This window comes from Engystomops pustulosus, chromosome 10 (assembly GCF_040894005.1).
Source record: "Engystomops pustulosus chromosome 10, aEngPut4.maternal, whole genome shotgun sequence".
Taxonomy (NCBI): domain Eukaryota; kingdom Metazoa; phylum Chordata; class Amphibia; order Anura; family Leptodactylidae; genus Engystomops; species Engystomops pustulosus.
The window spans coordinates 54,438,324-54,454,605 of NC_092420.1; the positions used below are offsets into that span (position 1 = coordinate 54,438,324).

Genomic DNA, 16,282 nt, shown 5'->3' on the forward strand with positions numbered 1-16,282 from the left:
CCCATCCAAGACTAGATATTACAGCCCCTCCTTAGGATAATATCATCAGACTATCATCAATATCAGTCCAGTCTGACACCTGGCGCTTATATGACGCCTGCATGGCCACCAGTTCTGCAGTGTACAGAGCTCCATACAGGGTGCAGTGGCCACGTTGCATTACTGCAGATGAGCACAATAATAGGAGCTGAGCTGCAGTAATACATCATGGCCATGCACAAGGAAGGAAGTAGTAGAAAACCACAGTGACCCCTTCTTTCAGTGAAATGTTGAGATTATTTATTATTATTGGTTAATTTATGTTATGTTAATTTACTTTACTGACACCAAATCAAATTTCTGTACAAAAATTGTAAAGTTTCTATATTGTAATATCCCACTGGCCATTTCTACAATTCATTCAAACTCTTCTTCAATTTAGTCAGTCAGATTAAGGAAACACAAAAACTTTAATCTCCTTAATTCTGTTATATACATTATTATGTAAGATTGGAAATTTCTTAAGTGTCCTAGAAGCTCAGTTATGTCTCCGTCCTCATCACTGTCCTGTAAGACTGGATCGGCAGCCTCCCATCTCTGCCCTGTGTGCAGCAGAGAATACAACTGCCAAGCCCCATCTCCTCTATCTAGCCATCAGATGAGCTTGCTGCAGGATATTAACCTCTCTGTTCTCTTCAGGGTTTGTAGAACCCTGTTGGTATCAAGATCAGTCAGAACATGTTACATTGTAGACAACTAGTTTTGTTTAATTTTACTATAACTTTTAGGTTTTGTATAAATAAAGGATTATTGTAGCATTAATGAAAAAAAATGAGATATCTTATTTACATCATATTATTAGTCCAATGAAAACACTTAAAGCACAGATAAGGCCCCGTTATCATCCATAATACCTGGCCACTTAACACGGCAACACAAGCACTTCAAGCCCCTCCTACCTGTTACAGCCAATGGCCATGTGACTTTGTATTTGAGACTTAAATATAGATAACCTTACTTGCAAAATTAAGCAACCTTTGGACTCTATGTGCCATAGCCTAACCTAGAGTGGGGAGCTTCATGCTTTTCCATTCCATTAGCTGGTTGCTCATTAATGGACACTATTTTCTCCCATGTCCATACACACAACACTACAAGCAGTAATCTACCAATATTTGTCTTATAACAAGATTCATTGGTTGATTAAATTATTGAATATTATTAATGTTTTCTGCCATGACTCATTATCATACAATCCTTAAATGGAGGAAGACATTCCCTTTAATGCAATAAAATAAACAATTTTCTGTTGCAAGAACAATACGATCCGAATGGGTGACAGTAAAAGATAATTAGTGAGAAATAGCAGGTGTTTTTAATTCCCTGCTGGCAGTGAAGGGGTTATGAGATATTGTTGAGCATAGGGTTTTACTGGATTATTAAGTGCTGGTTGTTGGCCAAGGGATTCCAGTGTCGCTCCTAATTAATGGGAAATAATTAGCACAGGAGGTGCCCTGTTCATCCACATCACGCATCATAGAACTTAAAACTTGGCTATAAGGATTTTGCACAATGAATGCGTTTTAGGGTCAGAGATGAACAAGTTTCCTGGAGACTGGTTTGAATCATGTGAAAAAAACAAGCTAATGACACTGCCAGGTCCACCGAACATTATAGTAACACCTAACCCTTCTATCATTGTCTCACCTATGTAAAATATGTGTGTCATACAGAATCATCCCCCTAATGACCGTGCCAGAAAGGGTCAAAATGGGGCCCTAAGATGTAAACTTTGTGTTATATTATATATTTGTTCAGTATAATTTATTCCGTTTTTTTTAAATTTAGTTGTTTTCCCACAGTAACCATAACAGCCGACGAAGACCAAGTTACAGGAGAAAACTGGGCTTTGTTGTGACATTTGTTGATGTGCCACTTCCAGGAATAGCTGATGAACATGTGATCACTGGAGTCAGAGGTGGCGCCATTGCCACTTCCTGTATTCACTACATGGATCATTGACTGCATTGTAGATGGAAAAAGAGTAGACAGCAGCCATCATGAAGACAGCAGGAGCTGTAAACCAATACTGTATGTTTTAAGCCTGGTATTGATTATTGTAAATGGTTATTATCAAGTGAAGGGTCTTTACTTGGAATACAATATTAATGACCTATCCTCCGGATAAGTCATAATTATCAGATCTAAACTTTTATCACTCTCAGCCGCCACACCCAAGGTTTGTGCCCCTTCATTGTTTACCAGACACAGATACATTATGTTTGTTAGTGGCTGTGCCTGGTATGACAGCTAACAAAATGTATAGGACTTTCAGGCAGGTAAAATTAGCTGTGTGAACCAACCCTTATGGAGGACTATTATTCAATCCTGCATTGTCTCCACATTGGCAGTTCTGTGTTTCCGCAGGATCACTCGCACATAATTTTATGTGTACCTGAAAGCCCAGTAATTCAAGTAATTGGTGGGTCTTTTTAAGGCTTACAAAAAATTACACTGACCCCCAAATGCAGACAAAAAAAGCCCAAAAACCCAAATGCTCTGTATATATATTTATATACAAATTCTCCAGCGCTGCACAGAGCTTGCCAAATCAGTCCCTGTCCCCAATGGGGCTCACAATCTAATCAACCGACCAGTATGTTATAGATTGTTCTCAATAGAAATCCACATACTGTACGTTTATTTCCATTAGTGTATAGAAAATCCATATCAAGTAACAAGGAATTGATGAATCTATGAAAACAGTGGAGACCTGTAGATTAGCCCCCAGTTAAGTGGCCTTATTAAAGTATATCTGTGCAAACTCTTGGGAAAAGGACCAAGCACCAGCATCAAATGTCTACTGCAGACTTGCATTCGCACCAGTGTCTGATTTAAAGGGATCCTTGAAAGAAGGTCTCAAAGAACCCCTTCCTCCCGGGGGAATCAGGATATGCCCCTATTGCCTTCCACAAGCTGTACCCCTGATTATTAATAGTCATCGAGCTTCACTAACACATATTCTTTGGTGAAACAAACACAAATATTCCTTCGCTCCCCATCAAAAGGGTTGGAAGATTTTTTTCATGTATAGCTGTTTGTTAGCGAGACGCCGAGACAGAACAAATGTAATTGTTTTAGAGTAGATCTTACAGTTCAATTGAGAAAACCCAGAGCAGTAATAGAGTCTAGCAAATGTCAGAATTGTCTGGATGGTAGTCTGGGCCTGGGAAATCCTATGGTAAATTCAATTATAAACAATGTCCATACAAAAGTTTTGTTTACTTTGTTAAAAGAACAGGTTAATTTTTTTACCCCACTTTTTAGTTCATATACTAGCATATATATATAATTTCCAAATATAATTTAAACTAACCCCCTCATTTACAAAGCTCTCCAGAGTGCTGCACCACTCTACCCCTTCTCCCAGCCCTACTTGTGCTTCTCAATCTGATAGTGATCCACAATTATTTTCTACTTTAATTTGCACCTCCCACTCACATCTCCAGCACTTCTCCCGAGCTGCACAATTCCCTGGAATGTTTTACCCCTATACTTTTCACACATCCCCTAAAAACCCATTTCTGCAGGCAGATCTATTACGTTCCTTAACTTTATCTCACTGTTACTGTCTCTAACCTAAACCTCATTGCTTACTCCCTCTCTCTACACTATCCCCCAGCACCTAATGTCCTTGTATGGATTACTCTGCATACCCACATGCCTCAAAATCTGTACATTTAGATGTCTGCTGATGGTCCATACAGCATTAGTTATTTATTTGGAGGCCTTATAAAGAATAGCCATTATAAAAGCACTGTCACCTCCTGTGTCTTCTACTTTCCCATAGACTGTAGACTCTAACAAACAGGACTCTCTTTTTTTTGTTTCAACTTTTGACTCTATTATTACCCTTTAAACGTTGGTGCATTATAAATAAAAATGTATTAATGTTGTTATTATTACAGATCAGTTTATAATCTTGTAAATACATCCTTTACATTGATTGAATATTATATTAGGTCCTTCAAAACAAGTTCAAAGGTTCTCACCTGAAGTGTAGTTGATGATGTCTACTCCCAGGGCTGGACTCTTCCTCTTTCTGGGTCTTCCCTTTTGTACTGCACCTGTTCCATTGGTGAAGTAGGGAAGTGTAGACAGTCCTCCACCTTTGGCTGAGAGCTCAGTATAGTTGAGCTGAGGATGGAAATCTCCCTGGACCAAGAGCTCAAAGTGAGCCCTGCAATATACTAGATTTTCCTTCATGCCAAAATGGTCTCCTGTACTCAGGGTCTTGTTACACGTGGTGCATGTGAAGCAGCTTAGATGATACACGGACTCTCTTGCTCTCATCACCATTTCTGAAGCTGAAATACCAAGGTGGCATCGAGCACACCTCTGCACCGAAAACCTTCTGGAGACAAGCAAAACATTTATTCACTGAGGGTACTTTAAATTAAATCAATTAATGTTATTCTGCAGAAAAAATGTTAAGACCACTGCTTCGTGTATGTTGATTCACAGCATTAGTCTAACAACATATATAGATAGCTAGATAGAAGAAAGATAGATATAGTAGAAGAAGGATAGAAGACCATAGCTGGATAGATAATAGAGAGATAGATGAATAGACAGACAAAATCTAGAAAGATAAATAGTTAAATAGATAGGAAATAGACAAATTATAGGAGATAGATAACCAGACGGATAGATGATAGATATATAGACAGGACATAGATGATAAGCATCTCCACCTAACTCAACCAAGGGGTATTAAAAAGGCCACATGCAGGGGACGAAAGGCCATATGCAGGGGACCTGTTTAGAACAGGGGTCCTTGGGCAGAGGCCCAGTTTGCCGACCGTGTCTGCATGGCTGCAAATAGCATATTACTTTCTAACTTATTCATATATTAATTTAATGGCTGTCCATTATATATATTCTGCTTTACAGTTTCAATTGTTCTCCTGAAATGTGTAACATATAAGTAATAATAATGCAACAATACGACATAATAATGGTAAGAATATTATTAAACAGTACAAGAAATAACAAAATGAAAAGGTGCATCATAAATATCTGTATTATGCAACAACAACTATTCAACAGGTTTGACCATTTCTAAGGTAAAAGTAAATAAAGTAAGATACTGATTTTATGGTAAATAAAAATTAAGATTTTGTATATGTGACAAAAGCCTTAAATCAAATATTAATTGATGTAAGGGGTGCCTTAGTTTTTATTCAATTCTGTATAAATCAATAATGTAATATATGATTGTAATTTGCAGTTGTCTATGAGCAGGTGGGTGGAGACCTAACTGCTGTGACTCACTGCTGCCCCTCTCCTCTATGTAGAGCTTCTTTGTAATCTGATACCTCAGGGAGTTTCTGTCCATCTTGCTAAAAATACTAAATGCAGCAGAGAGTTCAGCTTACAACAAATTTTAACAGGAAGGTAGGGAGCATAAAAGTCTATGTAAAGTCTTGTTTGAGAGTTGGAGAAGACACTACAACAGTGGGAATGAACCATATATTTTTATGGATTGGGTAGACACTGAAAGGTTTTATCAGGTAACATTGGCCTGGTAGACAATCCACCAGTGGGATCAGGTTGTGACACAATAAGACAACCCTAAAGGTCCAGCCAAAGACCATTCTATTTTGAGGTTCATAGTTTACAATGAATTTCTTATTATAGTTGCATGTGGTATGTACTGGGGTTACATGGACCTTCTGTAAATGTATGACCACATCCCTTGTTGAGATGTAAGGCCACGTTCACACACAAGAGATAAAACTACCCTATGGTTCCTTAGATTAACTATACAGTCTTATTATTTTATTATCACCATCTATACAGTGCTGTACCTGTAGTAATCTTCTTTACAGTATATGCTTCCATCTTTCGCAAAGCAAGTCAATTCAGACTCCAACGCCAGTTTACATTCACAGCATTTCAGACAGCGGAGATGCCATTGCTTGTCCACAGCCAAAAGGTAGTATCTGTCTGAGATCTTCCCTCCACATCCTGCACACAGAGCCGGCTTCTCTGGGCTGAGTGGTGGCATTCTCTGTGGTCACAATGAGAGAATCTATTAATATACAGACAATGTATGCTGGAAAATAATCATGTCACATTCATGTGGATCATGTAAAGAACTTTTTGTACCAACACTGTAAATAGGGAGCATATATGACTTCTATAGCGCTTAGTAATACTCAGAACGACCATTAAGCCAGCGACCTAGAGCAGTATATGTAGAGATGTGGCTGCTAGACTAGCTCATACCTGTAGTTCAGATATTTGTATTTGTTACCCTTCTTGTTTTCAATAGAAGTCTATGATTTATACATTTAATATACAGGAATTTACCACTAACATAGCAATAGCTAAAGAACATGCACAATACCTGAGGTATATAGACATTTTCCATTGTTCGGTATGCATATAATATAATAAAAGCATTATATTATATGATACTATGTCACATGATTGTATAGCATATAGAATTATTGGATTAGATTTACTTATATTTTTAAAAACTAGTAATATCATAAATAATTAAAAATATTATAACAATAGTGTGGAGAATAGTACACTTGCTACACAATATAAATAATGCAGAAATATTTTGACAGCCGTTCTTCAGACCCAGAGATTAACCCAATGGACAGTCATAGGTCAGGTAAAGAGTATTATTGATCAGGGTGATTATCCCTATGAGGATACATGTATTCTATGGGCCAATCCATGGACAATGGACAGACAGCCCTATGGTTATTGGCTATGTCTGCAGCCAATCTGATTGAAAGTCTATCCTGGGATGCAGGTAGTAAATATTTGATCTCCAGTCTGTTGATAAGTACCAAGCTTGGGGCTCACCAGATGGTTTTCTGATCATTTTAATAGTTTATTACCATACACAAGACAAAGAGTGACGGTTGTTACAATATTAATATTACTCAGTGTAAAAGTAGTTACTGCGTTACATATTGCACAGAGCAGGATAATTAAACTACATGGGAAAATGTATCCCCTACTGCATAGTATAGACATATCTCGCCCCAAAGGCGGGAGGGTTAATACTCCCATACATGATTCTAAAATCAATCATATCTCTTATCATTTGTAAAAATGTATTATTTATCATACAGTAACATATTGGGATATGATAATAGAATAACTGACTGAAAACTTAAATTCTTAGAACACTCCTACACATATTTTACTTTTTGTAACACATATATATGTTATATATTTTTTTCTACTGGAAATATTCTTTAAATATATCAGCTGTTTGGTTCTGGTGAATTTTTCTTTCAAGCATTTTAGAGTTGTCACCTAGTTTTCTAAAAGTTGTTAAGGTTCCTTCCAACTTATTTATTGATCAATATATGTAGGAAGAAACGCTACATCATCCATTCTGGAATATTAGCCAGCTAGTTGAAGGCCTTTTTAATAGCTTTGTATGCAGCCATTCCGGTATTCCAACTTAAAACAGCCATATATATGGGCGATTTTATTTTTTTACTTTTAGGGTATGTTATAATGCAGAAATTTAACCTTTTTAACACACAACAAGAAATTGGAGAATGGGAAGATTCACAAACTGACCAATTGTATGTTTTTTTATTTCATTGGTTATTTTTTCCATTATTAAAATTGATATTCATTATTGCCAAGACATAAATACTAGCTGCAAAATGTAATGGCAATGTATTAGAATGCATAATGTATACATCGTTACAGTATTCTATCCCATTATAATTAAAGTGCTGTCTAAAATTGCTGTAGGGGAAGCTATTCTGAAAGTGAAGTTATAGGTCTTCCTGTGATATCTTTAAACTTATATTGACCAAAGGCCTTTGTACCTTATCATTTCCATTTTCTTCCTTATTTGTTAAATTCACATATTTTTGTACCTATAAGGTATCTCTGTTGAAATCATGAAATTGGTCACAATCATAAACTATTCTATGGCTATGCATTAAAAAGCAACAAAGTGGTATCACAAAATGCAAAAATTGTGATGTATTTCTGGTTCTATCCGCCCACAGGAATACAGAGTATAAAGTCATATAAAATAAAGTGGAAGTGCATATTAAACTTTTTAAACCAAAATATAAAAAAAAACATAAAAACTAGGAATAAGTAAAAACATACCAACAAGGAAGATACAGCACCTTATACAGAAAACTAACAAATATTTAGTATGTAAAAGCTACATGTGCAACAGAAAAGCCCCCGTTAAGACATATTTCATTTTTCATTATTATACTTATGCAAATTAAAACGATTGTATTTTTATTATTTAAGCTTTTTTAATCCATATTTACCAGATATTAACCAATCATTGTGCACCTATATTTCAGCCACAATTTGATTAATTCTTCATTTTGGGAGAAGAACACAATACAAAAAAAAGGGGGGTGGGGGAGGTTTTATTTAGGTACTTTAAGATGTCACATTTTTTTAAAAAATGTTGTCGATAAATATTTTGAATAGGAAATATGAGGAACATAATTATGTAATTTTACAGGGAGGGAATATCATAAAAAAAAGAGGAAAACCTAAAGCTTATTTCTGTGATTTTATTTCATTTTATGTAATACATTTAGCATGATTTAGACAATTTGGATAAGTTGAAGGATCCCCTTTTTTCTCTGTAAGACTTAAACTGATGACAAAATCCAATCGTGAAAAAAATAAGCCTAAGTGTTAAAGGTCCTTGCAACACCATACCCTAAAAATGGCCGATCGATATCATTTAATGTGCAATCAGTATAAATCAGTTGTATAAATTTTTATATTTTTAAATGTGAATCCATTACTTTTCACACATTTATTTACTTTGGATGTGAAAGCATAATGGAAAGTATAATCTAAAACATGTATTACAATTTTTATCAAAAAATAAAAGGAAACAGTTTTTCTACACAGTATCCTGTCTCTTTAGCCTCACCAGTTTTCACTTCCACTTTATTTGCTGCCATTCTGTCACACACTTCTTGTTGTGCCCCAACACTCAAATAAAACCCATAGTAATCTAGTTACACTAGATATAGTTGTGCAGAGAAATAATTACATGTTTCCTTCCTGCACAAATACTGATTCTCTCTCCTGGTTTGATTGAGACACTGCTTATAAAGCCTACAGATCCTTCGTATTCAGAGGTATTAACACATTAGTATCTGTCTGGATATCTCCCCAGAGAGCTTATTAAAGTAGGAAAAATATCCCTTATCCACTAATGAGGCTTGATCTCTGTCTAATCTCTTTTTTTATGCTGACCCCAATTAACATTGTCGTCCTTTCAGGGGTTGATTTTTACTTTGGATTATTTAGATGTTTATAATTTAGTTATGATTTTGTTTATTAAACTTACACCAGCAAAGTATGTTTAACAAAGCCGAATAATCAATACATTGTATATTAAATATTATTATTAATAGCAATATTAATTTATAGATATTTACTGAACACAGTGAAATCTAACCCTTTAATAAATTAGATTAATGTGGCCATTTCTCATCCTAAATGTTTCAAATATATTTTTTACTTACTCAAAAGAGTGGAAACAAAAAAATCATTATATTTAATACATTTAAGATTTTGGCAAACATATATTGACAACATATGTTTCATATATCATCATTTAAACCTTAATAAAATATTTAAGTAAATATTTTATATCAATAAAAATTTACTATAATTATTTTTTGCATTTTATCAGGAATACTGAATTTCAGCTTTTTGATATTTGAAGAACAATCTGTACATGATGTGCCAACATGCAAGATTATACTATTATCAGTTAATATAAAGCTTCAGAATAAGATTATTAATATTTAATGTGTAATATTTAATGTGAACTAAAGTAATAAACAGCAATATTATAAACTTCTTTACTCTTTTCTAAAATAACCTGGAATATAAAATAAGAGAATGGGATATTACCTGTGTTAACTGCTACAAATATAAAATGGATTTTTCATTGCTTTGTGCTGAATATTTAACGTGATTGTATTACTGCAAGTCTGTAACAAGTATGATATATGTTATGTATGAGCACAGAACACTGGGGAATAATATTGGTTGTATTTATACCTCCAGTACATTTCAGGCTGATGCTTCAATGTAATTGTTCACATCAAAACAATTCAGCTATAATATTTAGATAGATAGATAGATAGATAGATAGATAGATAGATAGATAGATAGATAGATAGATAGATAGATAGATAGATAGATAGATAGATAGATAGATAGATAGATAGATGAATAAGAGATATATACGATTTAAATAAGAGATAGATAGATAGATAGATAGATAGATAGATAGATAGATAGATAGATAGATAGATAGATAGATAGATAGATAGATAGATAGATGAATAAGAGATATATACGATTTAAATAAGAGATAGATAGATAGATAGATAGATAGATAGATAGATAGATAGATAGATAGATAGATAGATAGATAGATAGATGAATAAGAGATATATACGATTTAAATAAGAGATAGATAGATAGATAGATAGATAGATAGATAGATAGATAGATAGATAGATAGATAGATGAATAAGAGATATATACGATTTAAATAAGAGATAGATAGATAGATAGATAGATAGATAGATAGATAGATAGATGAATAAGATATATATACGATTTGAATAAGAGATAGATAGATAGATAGATAGATAGATAGATAGATAGATAGATAGATAAGAAATCGATATGAGAAAGATAAATATATACAAGCTATGACAGATATAAAACGTACATGTATATATTAAAGTGTAAATAAAACAAATGTATAGATACAGTAATATACTAAACATTGCTATGAAAGAGCTATTTAATATACGTTTAATACACTTGTGTCTCACTGAAAATAAGGTTATCAGAAAGTAAATAGAAATAGATTCATAAATAGAGTTACTGACTGCTACACAAAATATAAGATATATGTCATAAATAGGTAATACATGAATGGATATCATTAGATAAACTATGTATCTATCATGTGGCCGTTTGTACTTACTGTTTCTCTGCCATTGACCTGGATAGTTTTGGCTAGGCGGCTATCTGCTGACTTGGACCTTCTCTCCATCTCTTCCATGATCCCTTGTATATGTCCCCCGGTTATCCCATGGAAGAGCATGGCTGCTGGTCGGAAGGGATAGGCACTTTCTTCTGTTCTGCACCCCACAATTTCCATATACAGAGCTCCAACGTTGCTTCCAGCATCCACACACAGAGGCAGGTCTGGCAGTAAGTGTGAGTGATCTCCTCCTGGAAGTATCACAATGCAGCACAGTCAGCCATAGAGCATGTTATGTGGAGGTTGTGATGATGATGATGGTGGTGGGACAACTTAGAACAACTTCTGACAGCAGAGCTCCTCAGCAGATGCAGGCTAGTGAGGAGGTCTGCCCTGTCCTGATGCTGCTCAGCCTTCCAACACTTGGTCAGCACAGCTGCCTGGAGAGCCCACCACCAATTTGTGTGAGAGCTCAAACCAACCCATTCCTGATCATTGGGTAGGAGTGGTTTGGATTTTGTTAAGCAAAACAAAAGGTTGTCATGCACTAGTGGAGCCTTCTTTGATGGACAAGTGGTGACAAGGTTGGGGGGGGGGGGGTGAAGCCCCCTCCTCATTACCTAAAGCAGGGAGAGATACCCATGTGTAAAGTTACATCACATCTTTCTATCCATCCATCCTATATGAAACTTTTATTATATATCAAAACTGAAAATGTAATACTGAAGCATGCATCTATAGGTGCCAGGAACTGAAAGTTTCCTAAAAAGGCAACTTTTTATTAGCATCTTTGTAAGAGAATCTAAATGTGAGCTCTTGTGCCTTATTTTTACCTGGATCTTGATATCCCTACATCCCACAGCAGCTTTTTCAGGGCAGCAGCTTATTTCCCAACACCTCTGCAGGATGCTGGACATTTTGTCACTTAAGAAAGTCCTTAAGAAGCTTCCTGACTTCTTCCAGATCCCATCTCGTGATGATCAGCCTCCCTCCCACACCCCTTTCCCTCAGATATATGCACACATTATAAGAATCGTTACTATTACTAATAGCATGCACTAGGTATGTGCACATGGATGCATTTAGCTATGTGCCGGGAGAGAGCAATGACACAGCCAGGGGATGGAGAGCAGGAAGCTGTGAGGATTGTGAGAGGAGCCAAGTGCACATCATGATCAGCCCAACATTCAGCCTGAGCTGTGAGGATGGAGAGAGAGAGATAGCCTGCACACCCACAGCACACACCAGGGACTCCTTCATATAATATATGGGGAGAGGGAGGTTGTTACTATGCACATTCAAGATCTACACGTCTGTGTATAGCTCAATAGGATCCAAAACTGTAGATATATCATACAGAATATAGTAGAGATAAACAGATAAATAGAAAGCTTACACATGGATAGATAACCACAAGAAAACAGAGAAATCTAGATATATAGAGAGAAGATTTCTATATGATTATCTGAATAATTCAGAAAGGATTGTATAAATGAGTATCTACATAATAGACAGGTAGATAAGAAGAATGAATGACAGACATTCAGATGGGGGGTAGGAATAATATACATACGTTGTTAATGACAACCAATCAGATCCTCCATAAATTGTTCCTGGTTTATAAGAAATAAATGGCTGAATAAGTATCTGCACAAGTAGCCACCTATCACTTGTTACTGTGTATATAGTTAGTAGTGTGTTATGGTTATTAAAGAGGTAAAAATGGGAAAAGTGATCAATCTCTGGGGGGGGGGGGGGCAGTAGCATAAGATATCATGTGGGTCTGGGTAGGTATAATACAAGGATGACCCCATACTTATTTCTGCAATCTGGTAGAACTGATCACTATGAGATCAGACAAGTAGAACACAATATCGCTATGTCGCAGGTTTTCATTCATTTCTGACCCAAGACATATGTAGAACATTAGGATCACAGGGTCCTATATAAACTACATTAGTTTGTCCCAAATAAGTAAATAGGATCGGTAATGATAAAATATATACCACCTTAATATATAATGAACGGCCTCGAACATAAATACAGCAGAAAAAGCTGTGGGGCTTGTAATAATATTATACTTGTAGTGGTCAACTTATTGTGTTATTACTTCCTACATCTGCATCCCAAAATACTACTAATACTAATCTTATGATTTATTTACTAATCTGTTCTCCCACTATTTATGAAGAAATGGAAACACTTAACATACGATTTATTTACACCAACAATGTCTGTTATTTGTGTCGGTTTTGGTTACAATATCAGAAGTTCCATGTGATCACAATACTAATAATATATTTATTACTGATAACCTGACACAATACAATGTTCTGCAGTGATACAGCTATCAATTATCTATCTATCCACCCATATCTGTCTTTCTAATCCATCCATCCATACCCATCTGTTCTATTGCTAAGGGTTTGTAAAGTATTATAGCAATTTCATAGAAATTATGTGTTATTCGATTGCTGAACCCATGTACAGATGCATCTATAATGTTAAATGGGGAGCCATATGTGCGAGGGTGACTCCACATCTATCTAATATCCATTGTTGTTAAATATATATGACATAAGATTCTATTACACAATTCATATTAGTTTCTATTATGCATATTCGGTTAGATGACATAACTGCCTATAACGCATAAACTGTATAATGTTAGATGATCCCTGTGTAAGATTACATTGTATTTGGTAGTATATATTATTTATATACTACCTTACATATAAATATATATTTGTCAAGCAGCCTATATTGATACTAGAAATTAATGTATATAGAGGCTATTCAGGTGTCGGTGTAGTCGGCACTGCTGTCCCATCACTTTCCATAAACAGCTCGTTATATGTGGCCGGAGGCGGCTGCCGTGTACCCCCTGTGTTATTATAATGTCACAGAGCAGGAGACACTGAGAAGGAGAGGAACCGCAAAAGGTACCAGAACCAGAGGGCATCAGGTATCATACAGCCACACAGTACACCGACTACACAAAGAGAACATTTTACACATATATATATATATATTAGCATTGCTACAACACAACGAAAAAATATATAATACACAAAAGGCTAAAGCTATCGATAAAATGTATACGTATACATTTATACGTCAAAGTGGTTATACTAATATGTATATATATATATATATATATATATTTATATATATATATATATATATATATATATATATATATATATATATATATATATAGTAACAGTAGGTGCATTAGATGCACCTACATATGTATAGAATACACGTGGAGGTGATGTTCCTAATACAATCCGTGTACACACTATTATGTAGAAGGATGAAAAATGTTGGCATAGCTAGGTGGGTACCACATAGGAGAAGAAAAGCCATACAACCACTAGATCAAAGCACATGGGAAAATTAAAAGAGATAAATACATATATGTACATCCATTATATATATATCTTATATATATTATTAGGAGTATCATATGTATATGAAACCTGCATATGATACATAATAATAATAATAATAATAATAATAATAATAATACATAACTATACCAATTCATTAGATTAATGGCTTTTTGTTTCCAGATATTACTACTTCTTTCATTCCATTAGTAAATAACATAATTCGTTCAATGTATATCCCTACACTTCACATAACAAGGCTCCTTAGCCCTTTAAAGCTGCTGGGAATGAGAGCAGGTTGCTATAGAGCACATGCCGCTTGTCATGAATAGTCGGAGGCAGGAGCAGTAGTGATAATGGATGTGTATATGATGGATGAAGTAATGAGAGCAGTATACAGTACCTCTTTTCTATAGGTGCTGGAATGGTGGCTGCTCGTGTTGTATGGTGCTGGTGCCTGGTGCCTGGTGTATGTATATATGCTGCTGGTGTTGTATGCAGTACCTAGTGTCTGGAGGTGCTGCTGGTGCTGTATGCAGTACCTAGTGTCTGGAGGTGCTGCTGGTGCTGTATACAGTACCTGGTGTCTGTATAGTTGTGCTGTGGATGAGGCTGCTGCTCCAGGTCCAGCTGATGCCTCAGTGTCAGTGTCAGTGCTGGCTGGGGGAATAGATGCAGGGGCTGGGGGCTGCTCCTCCTCACTGCAGACAGTCCCTGAGCTAATTATAACACACAAGATGCCCAGCCCGAGAGACTCTGCCCCTCACCAGCTGCAGCCAGTACCCTCAGCCCTACCTACCTGCTGACCAGCCCCACCTGTACACATCAATCATTCACCAATAATCGATCAGAGACTTTGTATGCATTACACCAGGCTCCTCTCTTACATTTCTAACACTTTGCATTTCGTTCATTCCATCAATGCTGTATTTTTACTAATATACCACAGCGACTACCTGCAGACGACTGATGCATTAATAGTCGATAAGCGATCTATGTCTGTGATCGGCCGATCAGGCTGTGTTATCGCCACCTCCATACTGGAAATGCGAATCGCTTTAAATTATAAAATGCGACAAATAGGGGGAAAAAATTACAACTCCCTGTGGACTGATCATCTGGATGGAAGACCAACAACCGATATGTGCATGATTTCTCTTCAAATGTGTTATCATTTCTAGATACTGATAATAATACCATGTAAAAATATTACCTACATAGAAATATCATTTACATAAGTAAGAACAAAGGTTCTAGCTACGTACTCACAATGTCTGCTATTATTAATAGAAAAATAAGTATTGACAAATATTGTATCTAAAATATGTAATAATTGAATATAATAATAATAATGTATAAACAGACGATAGAAAATAGTTATTATTGTAATCAAACTAATGTCGTTCTCTCCTTACAGAATGGTTTGTGTCGCCACAAGTTTTCTGTCTATATCTCTGTCAGTGTTTTGTAGCCTTTCCCTCCATGGGTTGTAGTTAGATCTCTTGCTTTTCATTCAATTAGCATGAACCCTGCTACAGATAACACCTCCAGCTAATTAGTGATAATATAATGACATAGTGCAGGCAGTCTGGTGACAGGGCTAGTCCATACCTGAGTGAAGTTGGCCCCCCCACCTTGCTCAAATCAAGCAAAATTGGTGTCAAACGTTTGTGCTACGTTTGTGCTGGTTTGTGCAGCAGAAATTTTCGTTTGTGCCGCTATCGTTTTTAAGATTTTAATGAAAGTTTCCAGAGGTCATCAGAGGTCAACCAGCCCCCCCACATTGCCCAAATGAAACAAAACTGGGACCGAACAATTCTGCTACGTTTGTGCTGGTTTGTGCTGCTCAAATTTTTGT

At 35.8% G+C, this 16,282-nt stretch overlaps 1 protein-coding gene across 8 annotated transcripts in view; it reads right to left on the reverse strand.

Annotated features, from left to right (window-relative positions):
- Nucleotides 1–16,017, reverse strand: part of LHX9 (LIM homeobox 9) — a 32,714-nt gene extending 16,697 nt beyond the window's left edge. For 2 of the 8 annotated variants that reach the window (XM_072128787.1, XM_072128785.1), the window contains exons 1-4: nt 15,005–15,139; nt 11,033–11,283; nt 5,850–6,052; nt 4,032–4,390 (exon numbers count right to left, since the gene is read on the reverse strand). In XM_072128787.1, coding sequence (XP_071984888.1) covers nt 4,032–4,390; nt 5,850–6,052; nt 11,033–11,209 — 739 coding nt within the window. In that variant the 5' untranslated portion in view covers nt 11,210–11,283; nt 15,005–15,139. Of the gene's footprint in view, nt 1–4,031; nt 4,394–5,849; nt 6,053–11,032; nt 11,284–11,865; nt 12,211–12,605; nt 12,704–14,827; nt 14,979–15,004; nt 15,140–15,839 lie in introns of those variants that run through there. The other 6 variants (XM_072128786.1, XM_072128780.1, XM_072128781.1 and 3 more) reach the window with 5 other exon arrangements.
- Nucleotides 16,018–16,282: the final 265 nt, after the last annotated feature.